The sequence below is a fragment of the Dreissena polymorpha genome, chromosome 3, assembly GCF_020536995.1.
Source record: "Dreissena polymorpha isolate Duluth1 chromosome 3, UMN_Dpol_1.0, whole genome shotgun sequence".
Taxonomy (NCBI): domain Eukaryota; kingdom Metazoa; phylum Mollusca; class Bivalvia; order Myida; family Dreissenidae; genus Dreissena; species Dreissena polymorpha.
The window spans coordinates 67299967-67318455 of record NC_068357.1 but is presented as its reverse complement, the minus strand read 5'-3'; the positions used below and the strand labels follow the sequence as shown (position 1 = coordinate 67318455).

At 35.3% G+C, this 18489-nt stretch overlaps 2 protein-coding genes across 3 annotated transcripts in view; both read left to right on the top strand.

Annotated features, from left to right (window-relative positions):
• Positions 1–493: 493 nt before the first annotated feature.
• LOC127874575 (uncharacterized) overlaps positions 494–18489 on the top strand; it is a 207673-nt gene continuing 189677 nt past the window's right edge. The window contains exons 1-3 of one of the 2 annotated variants that reach the window (XM_052418966.1): positions 494–729; positions 1762–1828; positions 12980–13303. In XM_052418966.1, coding sequence (XP_052274926.1) covers positions 707–729; positions 1762–1828; positions 12980–13303 — 414 coding nt within the window. In that variant the 5' untranslated portion in view covers positions 494–706. The remainder of the gene's footprint in view (positions 730–1761; positions 1829–12979; positions 13304–18489) is intronic. The other variant, XM_052418965.1, reaches the window with a different exon arrangement.
• Positions 13312–18489, top strand: part of LOC127874580 (uncharacterized) — a 194855-nt gene continuing 189677 nt past the window's right edge. The window contains exon 1 of the mRNA XM_052418975.1: positions 13312–15022. Coding sequence (XP_052274935.1) covers positions 13454–14749 — 1296 coding nt within the window. The 5' untranslated portion in view covers positions 13312–13453 and the 3' untranslated portion in view covers positions 14750–15022. The remainder of the gene's footprint in view (positions 15023–18489) is intronic.

Here is an 18489-nt window from a genome sequence, read left to right as displayed (position 1 = left end):
GAGCTGAATGTAAATCTTCAGCCTGTCTCGAGCTGAAGAATTAGAAAGGCAACAGCCTTGATAAAGCAATTGATAGAAGGGAAATAACCCGTTCTTACTTAGTGTACTGCTATATTATGAGTTGTTGTTCTTGATATTTTATTAGTTAAACTGATCTATCATACAGGCAAAACTACTAAACGTAGAGACATTGTTGAACAAGGATTTTTTCAGAAATCGCTTGCTAATTACAGACGCCGAAAATGGCAGTAGCACTTCAGGTCTGGATGTAAGACATTCGATAGCAGTAAAATCTTCAAAAATGCGAATCGGATCAAAGTGTATTTATATCGATTACATATAACGCCATTGTGTTTCTTATGAGAGGTATCGTGTTTCAAATGTTACTAAATATAACAAAAAGGCATGTGTCCTTATCATTCAATGATATCGATTCAACATGATCCAGTTGTCTAAATAATGGGGTAAAGAGGGTATTTACACATCCAACCTCTGTTACTATTCGCTAAATCATATGTCGTCAATGCTCATCGATTCTATTGAGGATCTATAACGTAGTGTTTCGATAAGAATCAAAACAGTTAGCAGTGGAAATGCCCTATTATCTATCTAAAGCTCTGTTGACCGTTCTTAGGTTATAACTTTACATTATGTTTATATGAGTGTACTTTCGCTTTAATTTGGAGTTATCACGACATATGTAATTATGGGTGGAGTTTTCTGTAAAAGGTAAGAAGTATATATCGTTGATAATGAGTAATGCTTTTCAGTACAGGTATAAAATGGTTGTCTTTGTTTCTCAATAGAGACTAGCACTACACAGAGTTCATATATCTGTATCATGGCTCTAGATAAGGGGAGTGATAGGGGCCTTATCGAGGCAATTACACGGTCATTGTTCATTAAATCCTATGTTGTGGGTGCTCACTAGAATCGTCTCATAGAGACGATTCTAATGAGTACCAACAACATAGGGTTTCGATCTACATTAAACAAGTTAGCGGTGGACCCCCCCCCCCCAATATTTGGATCAAAGTGTATGAAGGGTTAGCTTTATGTCCTATTAAACGAGACCGGTCCACAGGAGCTTGAAATTTCACAACGAATAATGTCTTTGCGTTGATTATGAAAATACCCCACCCACCCCACCTCTCTCTATAAAAAAAACATAGATATAGAAAGGTGGGTGGGTGGGGTATTTTTATAATTAACACATAGACATTATTCATTGATAGAATTTCGCTACTGTGGACAGGCTATAGTTTGTATTTGATAGCTGTGTGACTTGGTCCTGTCTTGCTCAGGACTATCGAGTTGATTTGATAACTATGAACGAAAAATTTGACATTCAGCATTGGGTTTATGAGATCTGTAGACTGTTTTGTCTGTAGGATTAATCATTAATTCTGTTTTCTGTTTTCTCTTGTTATGCCGTTCCAATCATAAATACTGTCTATAAAACATATTAACTCTTTGGCCAATACAGACGTTCTTTTTCGCCTTACAACCAAGGATGTATCTATCTCTGCTTGAAACAGTCGACATTTGAAAACGTTGTGACAAAAGGAGAAATTGCTCATAACGAGCAATTTCTTATTTTGTCACACTGTTTTCAAGCACCAATGATACATACAAAAAAGCAGATCTGCACTGATATCTGTACTTTGATTTAATGTATTAAACGGTGTCTGCTGCAAATTGTAACAGGTACGACTGAGTTAAGTTAAGTGTCACGTACATAGGAGTTTATATCCATTTCAGGTCACAAACTAAAGCGATGTCAAACAGTATGACGGAGATAAAAAATCAAAGATCATGGTTTACAAAGGTAATATACTAGTATAAGCAATCAAATAATCAACATGTACAACCCTTAGTTGTGGAAGGTCTGGGGTTTGATCCCAATGTGGGTCATTCTAAAGACTTACAGAAAGGTAGATGGCTATTTTTGCCTCTATGGAAATTTGGGTTATTCCGATATCAAAACACATGTTTCATAATGAAAAACTGGTTACACATGTGAGTTTCAGGGAGCATGAATGTGTTAACTGTCGCTTTTACATAATTGTTGAAATGTGTAAAAGTCCATTCAAAGACGAAAACAACAACAAAAACAACAACATAAAACAACGAACACTAAAATAAAAGGTTTTATAGATTTAAACAGGTCACATGATCAAGAACCCAATTCGTTTATAACAAATGAAAGACATCATAGTTGTTTATTAATCTGAACATTTAATTTGATGAAGCGAGTAATTAATGTGTTGTTGCAAATATTAATTTAACAAAATAACATGAACATACACAATAAAAAAACTCCATCAAGTACGATGTTTCTTAATGTATTTTGATAAGTTTATGTATAACTTATAGCCATTATTTAAAAGATGTGAACGGTTTATAACACAGATCAGGAAGATAAAATAAAACCCCTCTTATCTTTTGAATTTGCTCCGTCTCTATTTACATTTCTTTCATTGATATGATATGCGCTATATGCACTTGTATGCAGAATGTTATCAAGACTCTTATCCTTTTCCCAAAAAGTAACGAGATTTTACGAGTGTATTGCAGACGACTCTAGAAATCATTGTGATAAAAGGAGAAATTGCTCATTTTGAGCAAGTTCTCCTGATATCACAATGATTTATACTCCATCAGATATATTTCTTCATATTCATAACACATTTTATTGTCGTCTGCAATTTCTTTCAAATTGGAACAGTTCCAAATGTGTCGTTTGGTAAAGAGTTACTTCTTTATATCCATAAGACCTCGTATATGGTGCATATTTGTTAATTTATTGTTTCGAGCCTTTATACACATTTTTGCGTATTCTTGTGGCATTTGAAAAACCTTGTGACAAAAGGAGAAATTGCTCGCAAGGAGCAATCTCCCTCTTTTGTGACAAAGCTTTTAGATGCTAGTGGTGTATAAAACAGTGTACATGTTTTTTATATGGCTATTTGCAATTTGAGGATTTTGATTAAAAGACGTTTGCTGCAAATTGCAAAAGGGATAACTGTGTTTAAACTTGTGTGTGTGTGTGTGTGTGTGTGTTTTCTTAAAAAGAAATTCAATACATGTACTTCGGGTTCGTTCTAAAAGGACACACATATAGCTCCAGCTTCATGGATCGAAACCGAAACGGAAAAGAAACAATAACAAAAAAAAATAAGCTTTACCAAAATTTTACTTTCCAAACCAGTCGATTTACTCTTTCCCAAACCACACATTTCTTCCGCCAAATTTTGAGTTTGTAAACGACATTTTAAATAATACTGAAATAATCAAGTATTGTTTTGAAAGCGTTTGCATTTTTGTCGTTAACATAAAACTTCTGTTAGCAAAGAATATATCCTTTTACGAGATCGAGATTGTTTTCGAATTATTTGCAGCAGGAACATAAAATAAAGTGATGTTTTTTGTACAGGATGAATGTCTTATAGTTTAAACCTATTTATTTTAGCTCGATTGCATAGAAAGTAATTCCTTCTTATTTGAAATGCTCTCGAGTCCGTTTCCTGGGCCTAGAACCAGTACTTGGTGTCTATATGGGAGATCGAAAGAACGCTCCCACAGCGGGGATCGAACCCGTTACCTCCCGGTCGCTAGGCGGACACAATATCCATTACACCACAGCGACCGGATAAATGTATTGACACTACAAAATAAACTGTTACATGTGAATTATACCCATTCAATCTGCACATTCTTATATGTAACGATATTTCCGCAATTGCTTTACACCTAATTCTGTTTTAGAGTAGCTCGAAAAGGACGTAAATTCTCCTTTATATCGCCGCTTTTCTTCGAAAAGTTTGTAACTTCATCTTTATATCGCCGCTTTTCTACGAAAAGGTTGTAACTTCACCTTTATATCGCCGCTTTTCTTCGAAAAGGACGTAACTTCACCATTATATCGCCGCTTTTCTTCGAAAAGGACGTAACTTAACCTTTATATCGCCGCTTTTCTTCGAAAAGGACGTTACTTCACCTTTACACAAGCTTCGGTAACATCGTAATTCGAAGACAAGAGGGCCATGATGGCCCTGTATCGCTCCACTTATTTTTCTGTGAAAAGGGGGCAATGTGCATGGGTTGAAATGTACTCATGCATGTGACTTTCTCTCTCTCCCCCTCATCCCACTGGGGCTGATAGTTGGGAGGCTGAGCATTTTTATATACGGTAAACGTTACTACGGTGTTTACTAAAAAGACTAAAAAGTCCACGAAATGTCAAACAGGTCCTTTGCTTATTACGTAGGTATATGTATCTGTCCAAAATATATCGTTGTTCTTTCTCTTTCACATATTTGTATATGCTGAAAACCAAATATATGCATGTTCTACGAGATAAATTAAAGTTCCTTCCTTCAATTATAAGTCTCTTTCCAAAACTCCAAAAAGTATTTGTAGGTTTTAAAGTGTCTGTTACTTATATAGCTCATGACATGCAAAATACCGAATTACGTAGATCACCTGAACTTTACGCGCCAATCTTGAGGCATAAGTGAGTGTAGCAGGATTGTAAACCAGGTGAACAAAAAGTTTATTGTTCAAAGAAAATATTTGTCTGAGGAAATATAAAATTACAAATTTGTCAATATTCATGAAACGCTGAAAGGAAGTAGGAAGGAAAACCTTGTAGAGGTTGGTTGTTGAACAAAGTAAACGGTCATGAGACAAACAATCAAAATTATAATTCATCAAGATGTTGCCATCATGGCAATACTTTTTGCATATGGTGTGAGGTTAAAATAGATATGACAAACCATTAGCTTGAACTAATTTTCCTTTACTTTCTCCATCTGACGTTTGTTACCTGTCATGTTTGCTTTTGAAAAACACTATGATTGACATATATTGAAATAAGGTATCTGACCTATTCGCTGATAGGTTGCAAGTAGTATACTTAACGGCAGTCACGGTATAAACATGGTGATCGTTGGTAGAATATTATATTTGTAGATATATATTTTTTAGGTTTGATTCTCCTTTCGTTTCCGGTGTTGAAGATTAAAATCACTTATTTCTCTGATTTTAGGTTTGTTTTGAACACATCTTTTTTGCAATCTGTTTGTAAATGATAAAATGATGTAATTCATTAAAAAAATAAGATATGTTTGAATTCTTAACCATTTTATATCTTTAAATCTTCAGAACCCCCCTTCAAATAGAAAAAAATAAGATTAACGTTTATCCCATATAAAGCAAAAAGCCCCGCCCACAGCAAATCTGAAATGCTATCTTAACTTTTAATATCGCAGTTTGTTTGACTAGTTTAAAATTATACAATTTATTGTTTTAAATACAATAGTAGCTGTTTATTCTGTATAAGGAACTGTAGCATATACTATACAATGGTCCGACAAAACACTATCTATAACATCAGAACAATAAAGTTTCATGTTTGTATAAACGTGATCTATCAATGATCCAGATGAATGTGTTGGTTTTTTCTCAAGCTGTTTGCATCCATATGTTTAGCATAAAGTTCGACATATCTTCATTTTTGTACAAGTTTATTTTCAGATCACCTTGTATAATGAAACATTCTTCCTGCCTGTGTGCAAGATTCGTATATAGAAACGTTTTGAGGTGTTTTACTGAGGAAGTTGGTGAGTTATATAGGGCAACAACATTGGTACTGATTTTGTTAAACAAAACCGTTATTTGACCATTTCTATGTCTTTTGTGGTAACAGAATAAGAGTTTGTGACTCAAATGTCATCTTTCATATACACAAGAACACCTCTGTGAGGACGAGTATTACCGACTTGTAAACCATCTGCTCTGAACATCTGCTATCCTGTTTGCTAATAATTTTCTCCTAAATCTATACATGTAAGCCATGTTTCTACTAAGCATAGTATAGATGATGCTTGAACATTTGGATCAACAAAGAACTCATCCATATGACTTCTAAGAGACCGGATGTTTTGGAACAAACAAGTTAAATGTGTTTGATTCCAGCAGTAAACAGGTGTGTAGCACAACTGCACTTTTTTGTTTTCAAGCAAATGAGTCATTTCTGTTTTAACTTTTTTTGAAACTGAAATTTTAGTTTCATTGAGTTCTAAAATATGCAGCCCTTTAAGAGTTTTCGCTCTACTTATAGCAACATATTGTTCATGAGGGACATTCTCTTTCCAATCAAGTCAATGACAACTTCACTTAGTGTGTCTCCTTGTGACTTGTGAACAGTCTTTGCTGTTAACTGTCTTTATGGAATTTGTACCCTCATACATATCTTTCTAAGGTACAGAAGGCTTCTTTTGCAGTCAAATATAGGAGTTCAAGATGGATCTATAGATCTATCATATAGTTGATGATACTTGGCACGCCACATTGAACCAATCTCATTATTGTAGAATACAACCCATATTATACTTGGTCTTGTAGTATTGTGTTGTCTGTAATCAATCTTTGTTACTGTACATGATGATCCATCGACTAAACCGTCTTCTACATCTAGATTAAGACACAGGTCATAATTTATGCCTTCAGCTATTCCTACTGTTTTGCACAACCCAGCTGTGTGTGTTGAATCATTTGGTATTCTGGAAACAAGTTGCTTTTTAACTGCTGGAGAAAAATCACTGATGAATTGATCAAAGGCATAGATAGAAACTTTTGAACTGTTTGTACCCTGGTAAAGGTTTGCATTAAAAGCATTTACACGTTTATTTGTGTTAAACAAATGCACAGCTTCTTCTGGATATTCAAAATTAGAGGTATTTTTCAGTCTGCTTTTTAGCACATCCATGTAACCTTGTGTATGTTTTCCCTCTCGAAGTCTATTAAGTAGTTCTGCAAATTGTTTATCATTTTTCTGTCTCATAATCTCTTCAAGTTTATGTAAATCATGTGCACTCCACCAAATGGTAAAACACTACCTTTAATTTGCTTCAGTCTTTCATTAACCAGTTTGGGCATATTGTTTCCTACCATCGAAACCTCATCTATCATGACAATTGCAAGATGCCTGTATTTAGTTCTCAGAGCGTTTAAAATGTCACTACTCAATGGGGTATAATTATATCCTTGACTTGCTCGAATTCTGAATGCAGAATGAAGAGTTACTCCACTTATGTGAAAAGCAGCTTTTCCAGTTGGAGCACACAGGAAAACTTTACAGATTTCTGGATCATCGCCAGGGTCTGAAGTCAAACACCGCTGTAATGCTTCAAACAGTGCAGTTACTAGTACAGATTTCCTCACTCCTGCACCACCTGACAAAAACACTTGCAGCTTGTTCGTATTGATTTTAACAGTCTGACGAACATGAATAAAAAATCTCTTTGTTTGATATTTAAGGATTTTATAAGATCCCCGTACTTTAAATGAGGCAAAGTTTTTTGCGAGTGCTAATGTCTACAGAGGCAACTGAAAGCCCAAGATCTTGCGCAATGTCAGATTGCCTTTGAAATTCTGGCCTATCTGGGTTAAAATATATGAAGCATTCACTGTCTTTATTACCAGCTTCTACATCATCTTGATTAATCTGCTCCGTTCCAGTTGCTAAGTTATCAAAATTATTTTAATCATTTTTGGCCATTTCAAAAGCTTCGTCTAGTGCTTCAGCATTTTTTCATATTCTTTTGCCTTCATCTTAATGAAGAGACATATATTTTGCTTGAAATGAGTCATATCCACATATCAAATCTGATTCTTCTTTTCTCCATGGTGTAAACAACATAAGTCTTTCCCTGTAAAAAATTTCACTGTCAATTTATTTTGAAAAGCGCACATACCTTATGACATTCTTTCGTTTTCTTTGAATTATGGTAAAACCACCCTTTAGTTCAATTCTGCCTCCTGGAAATGATTTACTAAGGAAATTCTGGTCATTAGTATCTCTTCTGACTACATTTACGTCTTTCAAATGTGAATCATCATGTACATTTAGATCAACCCCTGTCTCTTGATTGTTTTCAGCATCATTTCAGTACAGGTACTTTTAATATATATATATATATATATATATATATATATATGTTTAATTTCAAGTTGCGAAACATAATCTGCTAGATACCAATTTTCAAGAGACTTTGGTCTTTTGGAATATCTTTTAATGATATTGTCTGCTTCGTAAGTCTGTAGAACTACCTGGTAGGTTTTCTCAAGCTACCTTTGGGTTCAGCAAAAATGTCCTATCTGTAGGTGGTGATGTATTTATAAATGCAACTTCCCTTGTTGCTTTTGCAAGAAGCAATAGTAAAAGCAAATAACAAGCTTCCTGTGCACTGACTTCAACATTGTTAAGGAATTTGTTTCCAATGTGTCTTACTTGCTGTCTGAGTTCCATATTTCCCCGCCTGGCTTCTTTACATGCTTCATCCATCAGTATGATCATACCTCTTTGAGCTTTGCTTATATAAGAAACAATGTAAACTGCACATGCGTAATGATCGAAGACAAATTGCAAGTCACCTCTTACATCAGTCCACAAGAATGTGTTAAACAATATATCGGTTAAATATATATCCAGCAATATCTCTTTAAAGAGTTCAAAATCTCTTTCGATGCAGCTGGTAAATTAATTGTCAAAAATCACACAAAATATTTCACAATCCAATTAACACACATAACACAAGTATGTAATGTTTCAAACGTCAATAAGGGTTAATAGATCTTGTGTTTTCACCTATAATAGAAAAGAAAACATACATTAATGCAGAATGCCAAACATAACTCTTTGGTACATGAAAATGTATTTATGCATCGTCTTGCTGCAGACAATGTCTGAAAACCTTGTGACAAAATGATTAATTGCTCATAATGTCTTAGTTTCCCCCATTGTCACAATGTTTTCCGGGTAAAATGAAATGTAAAACAAAATATAAAACATGTTAACTGCAGTTTGATATTATTGATTCAATGTCTTCTGTTGCAAAATTGTCTCAGGTTTAAATGAGTTGATGCATACAATGACAGAATCCGCGACAACAAGTTCATTTTAAACAAGCACAAAACTCAGCGATGTTTATCAGCAAAACAGAGAAAAAACACATGTTCAACAAGGCGCTTCTCTATCAGACGAAACCCTTCCAACTCAAATGTGATAACACACAAACACTTCTAAACAGTACACCAAAACAAGGCAATTACAATTTCATGAAATAAATGTCAGAAGAAACCACAGTGTTTTAAAATGTAGAATAATAATTAAACATATGCAAAATGTTTGTACATCACCAATGGCACTTAGTTAACAGTACCTACCTGGTACAGAGTTGAGTTGACGCATGCAACCCCATTTATAAGCACTTTCATGTGCATGTGCTATTAATAATTAGCAGTTGTCAAGTTTTAGTTGGATAATGAAACAATCAAAACAAAAGGGCCATGATGGCCATGAATCTCTCACATGGGAAACACGGATTGAACACAAATTAATGTCTTAAAGGTGAGCTTAGAGTTAGTATCAATGGAATTGGGCAATCAGTGAACAAACTTGATATAGCGTCAATAAAATATGTTCTAAGTTTTCTATATAGACATAAAAGGAAAATAAGCCCCGTCTCCTGGCCACCACGTTATTTGAGATATCAACACAATTTAAACAAACTTGATAGAGGGTCACCTAAGGATTCTTCCTTCCAAATATTGTTGAACTCTAACCCGTGGTTTCAGAGAAGATTTCCCTATGAATAAATGCATATATAGCACATATGCCTAAACATGCAAGTTCAATGAACTCCTGCAGCCATGTTTTCTAAAGAATTAAATTGTCTTGAACTTATTTTCAATTGGGGTCCTTAAGGAACATTCTTATGAAATCATTATTAAATCCGACCAGAAGTTTATGACGAGAAGATTTCTTAAGGATTTTACCAAATATGGGAGTGGTGGCCATCTTGAACATGTTACCATTTTTTTTTAAACAGTACTTTTGTCCCACAACTTATGGCTGCTTCATATGAAGTTTGGTTAAAAGTGACCAGCTGGTTTAGAAAAAGAAGATGTTTAATTGTGGGCAGACAGACGGCGGACTGTGAGAGATAACAATAGCTCACCCGGAGTTATAGCTCAGGTGTGCTTAAAAGATCCACTTTAAAATAAAAAGCCATTTCTCTACACCCCATCCCCATATTTTGTAAGTAGCTTGTTTAGTTTTGGGACATATTCAACATAAAATTTTGTCTTCACTGGTTAAGACCATCTGTCAATCTGTCAAAACACAAAAAACAGCACATTTGTTGAGTTAATTTCTTCTGTGTCTCTGAGAAAAAACAATTTAAAGAGTTGAAAACAGCAATAACATAATTATAATTTCCGCAAAAATAATTAAGTTTACAGTTCTGAAACTAAAGAATTCAACACATGAACAATGGATGTTGACTGAAATAAGCCCCATTCTGACGTCGCCGTAAACATCTGGAATTGTCGTCATCAAAACCATAAAAACAACTCAACAGAAGCTTATTTATGATTCTGGTGTTGAATCGTTTCAAATATCGAACATTCCACCATCTTAAGACAAGATAAAACTGAACAAATAAGCTTTATATTTCAAATTTCAAGTAAATCCCTTCAGTAGATTAAAAAGTGTTAAAAAAATAAGCAAGATATAAGCGTATATAATGTTTAGTTTTGTGACCCCCGAGTCAGGGTCAATTTGACCCAAAGGGCATAATTTGAACAAACTTGGAAGAGGACGGTAAGATGTAACTGCATACCAAATTTGGTAGCCCTAGGCCCAATGGTTATGGACAAGAAGAGTTTAGAAGATTTTTCAAAATAGGCCCCATATAAGTGTATGTTCAATTTTGTGACCCCCGGGCAAGGTCATATTTGACACAAGGGGCATAATTTGAACAAACTTGGTAGACGTTTATTAGATGTCACTACATACCAAATTTGGTAGCCATATGCCTTATGGTTAAGGACAAGAAGACTTTTATAGTTTTCGTATAATAGGCACTATATAAGCTGCTAAAATCGATTTTGTGACCCCCAGGGCAGGGTAAAATTTGACACCTGGGGCATAATTTGAACAAACTTAGTAAAAGACTATACAATGTCACCTCTTACTAAATGTTGTAGCCCTAGGCCTAATGTTTATGGACAAGTAGATTTTAAAAGTGTTCACAAAATAGGCCCTATATATGCATGTGTTCAATTTTGTGACCCCAGGGGCAGGGTCAAATTGGACACTAGGGGCATGATTTGATCAAACAAAGTAAAGGCCTATATAATGTAACTATATACCAAATTTTGTAGCCCTAGGCCTAATGGTTATGTACTAGAAGATTTGACAAGTTTTCACAAAAAGGCCCTATGTAAGCATATGTTCAATTTTATGACCCCCGGGCAAGGTCAATTTTACCCCAGGGGTATAATGTGAACAAATTTGGTATAGGAATATAATATGTCACTTTATACCAAATTTGATAGCCCTAGGCCCAATGGTTATGGACAAGAAGATTTTTAAAGTATTCACAAAATAGGCCTTTTATAAGCATATGTTCAATTTGTGACCCTAGGGCAGTGTCAAATTTGACCCCAGGGGTATAATTTGAACAAATTTGGAAAAGGGATATTAGATGTCACTACATACCAATTTTGGTAGCCCTAAGCTCAATTGTTATGGACAAGAAGATTTTTAAAGTTTTTACAAAACAGGCCTTATATAAGCATATGTTAATTTTTGTTACCCCCGGGGCAGGATCAAATTTGGCCCCAGGGGCACAATTTGAATACATTTGGTAGAGGACTATTAGATGTCACTACATACCAAATTTGATAGCCATATGACCAATGGTTATGGACAAGAAGATTTTTGAAGTTTTCATGAAATATGCTCGTTAAAGTATATGTTCAATTTTGTGTCCACCGGGCCAGGGTCAAATTTGACCCCAGGGGCATTATTTGAACAAACTAAGTAGATAACTATACTATGTCACTACATACTAAATTGTGTAGCCTTAGGCCTAATGGTTATGGACAAGAAGATTTTTAAAGTTTTCACAAAATAGGCCTTATATAAGCATATGTTCATTTTTGTGACCCCCATGGCAGGGTCAAATTTGACCCCAGGGGTATAATTTGAAGAAATTTGCTAGAGGACTATTGGATGTCACTACAAAATAAATTTGATAGCTCTAGGCCCAATTGTTATGGACGAATAGATTTTTAAAGTTTCACAAACTAGGCCTTATATAAGCATATGTTAAATTTTGTGACTCCCGAGGCAGTATCAAATTTGACCCCAAAGGCATAATTTGGAGAAATTTGTTAGAGGACTATACGATGTCACTACATACACAATTTGATAGCCCCAGGCCCAATGGTTACGGACAAGAAGATTTTTAAAGTTTTCACAAAATAGGCCTTACATAAGCATATTGTAATTTTTGTGACCCCCGGGGCAGGGTAAACTTCAACCCCAGGGGCATAACTTGAAGAAATTTGTTAGAGGACTATTAGATGTCATTACATACCAAATTTGATAGCCCTAGGCTCAATGGTTATGGACATGAAGATTTTTTAATTTTTCACAAAATCGGCCTTATATACGCAAATTTTCATTTTTGTGACCCCCGGGGCAGGGTCAAATTTAACCCCAGGCGCATAATTTGAAGAAATTTAAAAGAGGTTCACCCCAGGAAAATTCCTGAGAAATTTCATCAGAATTGGACAAGTTGTTAAGGAGAAAAAGATGTTGGAAGGAAAAGTTAACGCATGGACGCACGGATGCACGCACGCACACACGCACACACGACAGACACAAGACCATGACATAAGCCCCGCTGGCCTTTGGCTAGTAGAGCTAAAAACCAAATGCTAACTTGATTCGTAAGGTAGTATTTACCTAATGGTTCCGCAACATTTTGGATATAGTGACGTTAAGCATGTTAACAAAGTCATCCAAATGAATTCAATGAAGACTTTGTTTACATGCTTAACGTCACTATATCCGAAATGTTGCGGAACCATTAGGTATCTACTAACTTAACTTCATTTTCAGGGGAATCACGACCGAGGGAATCTGATTTTAAAATGTGTCTCATTTGACCAAGATTGCTTCCACGATATTCGCAAGGTGTGTGCGGACGTCCGCCAAACGGAATGGAAATTTGAATATGTTCCCGAACTCTCAGACCTACCTTCAGACAAGTACATGTCGGTAAATGAAGGAAAATGGCTCACCGATTCTGATAAAAGGGAGCTTTTGAAAGAGATAGGGAGCATGAACGGGGTAGACCACGAGGTATTGCAGAAACTATCCGTCAACGATGTGGTCTTACTTGGTAGCACGCAGGACGGTCTTTACCTAGAAAAAGGATTTCAGGTATTTGACAAGGGTGTTACTAGTGTAAATGCAAGTGATGTTGACATTCTCTATATATATGGAGGTATTAACGTTATCAAAGAGTCTATTGGCAATGAGAATGGTCTTTGGCTCACCCCGAGAGAAACGGATTTTCCAGGCTATTTCAAAATGCAAATCATGGCAAAGTCCTTTGAGAAACACGAACCATTTTATCTTAAGAACACCCACGTAAAGATGAAACTGTTATTTGAGTTGGGTACATGCCAGCATTACGTTGTGGCGTCGAGTTTAATTGATGTTTTCAACTCGGCATCAATAGTCGGGTGTATGGAAGATGAACACGGAATTATTTACATCGATAATGTTGCTGCTTTGCGAATGTATGAATGGCCGGACATTGCACACAAATTCACAAATAGGGACAGGCAACATGCATGGCCAGCTCAAGCATTGATCGAGCATGTGACCAGTAGAGGTTGCGGTTTTGTTGCTAAGGGTCACAACGAGAGTGAAGATTTTGAGTATCAGTGGCGAATTTCCTTTGCAGAGTCGGAGAAGATATTGTCAAGATCTTTAAACCCAGCACAAATCCGAGCATACCTCTTCCTTAAAACCTTATTTAAAACACATCTCGAAGATAAAGATGATCCTGAAGGGTTATCAAGCTACATGATGAAAACCATCCTGTTTTGGACCATTGAATCGGTGGATGGAAGGATATGGACAGACGAGAACATGTTGAACTGTGTAGAAATACTACTTGACAGACTCGCCATGTCTCTAGATCGCGGAGTAATATCAAGCTTCTTTGCGCCAACACTTAATCTCATTGGCAACCTCGATAGGGAGAAGAAATCAATTCTTGCGAACAAAGTGAGAAGCCTTACCCGAGACCTGTTTTCGTCTATTGTTACCTGCGTGGAAAACCCGACATTTAACGGAATGTGTAATACCGGTACACCACTTCAACAAATGTACAAGTTGCAAGATCCCACTGAATTCGGAGCGTTGTTAAGCATGATACATTTTACATCATATCTCTATCTAAGACTTCAAGTACTAATGTACCTGCAAAAAATATCCGTAAGTGCGCTGAACTGTGCTCTGGAACAAGCATGTAGAAGTGTGTGTTCTGTTATCGCACCAAGAGCAGTTTGGTATCTGTTAGAATCCATCAAACTACAACCAAACACGTCCTTGTTTTCAATCCGTAAGGACTCAGATGAAAGTTATACCCTTGATGTATCCGGCATGAGAAGGCACGTTGTGGATTTCTGGCGGAGTGCAAACTACAGCGGTCTGTTTACGAGCGTTATTAAAGACCAGGAGATAATTACCGGCGATGCAATAGATTCTATACCAGAATTTGATGAGTTTATGGAGTGGGTGAACACAACGTGTCTGTGGTCAGGGGCACACCCTGTCAACCGTCTCACAGAGAAATACCCGCCTAACCTCGACTGAAATTGTATCATTGGTTTTCTAAAAGTTTTCAAAAAGGTACAAATCGTCTGTCTCTCTCGAGGGTGACATACTTCCAATCTTGTCTTAAGTGATAATGCTTCCATTTGATCCAGACATACGAGTTACTTATAGTGATCTCTGTAAAAGTATTGAGCAGACGAAGTTGAACAACATCAAATGACATCCGCATTCGGTACTTTAGCGGAAACCACTGCTCAATAATTGATATAAACTCTGCTCGTTATGAGCGGTATACTCGAACGCCGCAGCAGTGTTTTTTTTATTAGTTCTCTCTTTAGATTTCCACAGAAGTTTTTCTATTCTGGTGTTCTTCCGTCCTTGAAGTTATTACCCCATTCAAAAGGTATGCTATGGCATACACCAACTTTGACTCAAGAATTTCACTGACTTTTTCATAGCCTCATGCTGTGCATGTATAATGTACACGATTGAAATATAGTGTTGTTCTGTTCCACACAAATAACATAACTTCAGCTCGCCCTACGCTTATGAGCGCAACGCTGATTTATAAAAAAAACATGCTACTTAGTTGTGATATGAATGTTATCGGTCAGGGATTGGGAGAATTGACAAATCAGGGAGTTTACCGAGCCGATTTGTCAATTCTACACATCACTGACCGGTAACATTCATATCACAACTCAGTAGCATAATATTCTATTTATCTGGAAACTCTGCATAGATATTCTAATTAAAATAGGATATATATTCATAGTATTCAATGAAAAAGACTTCCTCGCGTCTACGAAGTATGTCATCAAAATGACGCGTGTATGACTTCATCGTGCAAACAGTTACAGCGGAAATGGTATCACGTGGTCCATTGGCCTGATATAACTAAATGTTATCAGGCAGGTGTTATCGGTCACTAAATGTGCCTGTGTCAAAATAAATGTAAATACCGTAATTACAGCTTGTGACGAGCTTAATTTACGTTCTTTTAATAGAAAACCGGCGTTGCGCTGACATTTTATCTTTTAAAATAGAGGCAATTTACTTATGCCGATGGAATCGTCGAGTATCCGGGCTGGTTATTTTTTTCAACCTTTAACCGCAATTTTTACGGAGCTATTTAACCCATTTGTGCCTAGCGTCCTCAAAAAAGGCCTTGGCAACCAGCGTAGACCCAGATGAGACGCCGCATGATGAGGCGTCTTATCAGGGTCTACGCTGTTTGCCAATAAAGGAATTTCTGTAAGAAACATTCTAAAGATGGAAGATTTTTTTTTCAGAAAACCCCCATCGTCGGTTACCCACGAATAATTTATTCCGTTACTCTCCAGCATTAGATTGTTTAATTACAATGTCCAATGACCAAGTTAATTGACCGAGTTGTTCTTCGGATACAGCACCAGGGTTCAGGATCACGTGACTTTTTGTTGTTCACATTTGAACTTTAATGGATTAAACAAACCGGTTTGTGGTGCTTTTTTCAGATGATTTTTAAAAATAACAACACTTTTTTTTAAGAATTTTAACTAGTGCATATAACAGACAGACAGGTTTTTGTTGTTGCTTATGGCAATGTGAAATACATCATAATTATATTACTTTATTTGATAAGCCAGTGTTCTTGGCAAAAAATTCAATGTGTAACGCATTTATGTTTATGGTTATGTTGCAAGCAACGTTAAATTTTGGCATTGATTTTACATGTTTTAAATTATTTATGTTTAAATCTTAAGATATCGGTACAAAATGCAAGAAATACTGTCTTTTATCAGGGCTTTTCATCATGAAATTGGGAAGAGGCCCTAGCCTTTCAAATTGGGAATTGCATGCGCGTTAACTGCTCATTTTGGGAAGACTGTTTTTTTTTAAGTTTTTGAAACAGGGTCTTTTTCATTTTGCAGAAGTATTAAAAGACACATTGTGGTGCATTCTTAATCATATTGGAGCTCATTGCTTTCAATTTCGAAGATGCCCAATATGTCAAAGTAAGTAAAAACTAATTTTTTTTACAATTTGGGAAATTCCTCTATCAATTTTGGGATAAAAAGACCTTATTTTCAATTGGAAATAAGGAAAAAGCCCCCCTCCCCCCTGGCGGCCATGTTTTTTTCCGGATCCAAACAATTTCGAACTCAACTGTACTATCCAGGGAACAAATTTTCTGACCAAATTTCAATTGCAAGCACAAAAACCTACAACGGAGACGCCAGTCTCCTTCTCAAGGGCTACGTACGTCTGGAAGTCCTTTCCTTGGTAAGATGCAAGTACTTTGGCGTATATTGCGTATACCTTTGTGTTTGCTACGGATGTCTACGCATGTCGCAGTCTCTGGACGAATCCTTTTTTTTCTTTTTTTCTTGTATTTTTTTTATTCAATATAATACATACAATGTAAGCATGTATGTGATCATAAAACAAATTGATACCATGTAGCAACAATAATGTTCAAACATGTTATACAAGATATGCTAATATATTCTTTAAAATAAGAAAAAAAAGAAAAGAAAAAAAAGAAAAGACAGAAAAGAACAGAAAAAGAAGAACAACAGAATAATAATGAATAAGGATGAGTTGTTTGAAGTAGTTAGAAAGCATTCTTGTTATGAAAATTTAATGCGTTTCCATTTTTGTTCCAATATATGAAGTGTATTATTGTTTAGGGCTATTTCTTTTTCAATTTGAATATATTATTGTTTAGGGCTATTTCTTTTTCAATTTGAATATACAGTTTTAAATAATTGATTAAACAGTCCGTTGTAGGTGTTGTTTTTCTGTATTTCATATTGAATATGAAATATTTCATTAATATAATTATGTAATTCACAGCATTATTGAATTCTTGTATTTTGAAGGTATTTACCCCTAAACTGACGTTTAAGAGAGATAGTTTAACATTTAATTGTTGTTTCTCTAGAAATGTTGTCAATTGATTCCATAGAGATTGAATATGTTTACACTCCCAGAAAAGGTGTTTTATTGTTTCAATATGTTCACTACACATATCACATAGATTTGTATTGGATAGATTGCACTTAAAAAGATATTTATTTGCAGCCATGATTCTCTGGATGTTTTTATATTGAAAATTTCTTAGTGTGCTATAAGTAGTTGATGTATATGGCATGATAAATATTTGTTTCCAATTTAATTATTTTTCTTCAAGAATAGTTTGCCATTTAGTTTGAGCTTAAGGGATTTCGGTAGGGTTTTTAATTTGAAGTGTGTTAATATTTTGTTCGTTTTGTTTTGTTTTGCAATTATGTTTCAAACGAAAGTTTTTTGAGTACATGGTGTGTTATTTGTATTGTAACAGCGTTCATATGTATGGCTATACTTTTGATCAATGTGTAGTACATCAGGAAATTACTTGTAGGTATTCCGAATATGTAGCATAAGTTATCAAAAGAATAGAAGTCGTTTCTTCTGTAGTCGTACAATTGATCAACATATTTTATGTTTCGTTCAAACCAATGTTAATAGAAAAGTGTTTTATTGTTAGTTGTTATGTCTTAATTGTTCCATAAAATGATTTTACTGTTTATTTGTGTTTCTAAATTTTGAGTAACTTTACACCATGCCGATAGAACATTCGATAGAAAAATGTTTTTGGTTGAAATTTCATCTAAGATATTATTGTTGATATTACATTCAAAGAGTAAGGAGTCACGATATGTTTTTAGAATTTTCTGGTAGAATAATTTCCATTTACTCGTATTGGTATTATCTAAATATCTTTTAACACAACTGCATTTGATTGCATTCCGGAA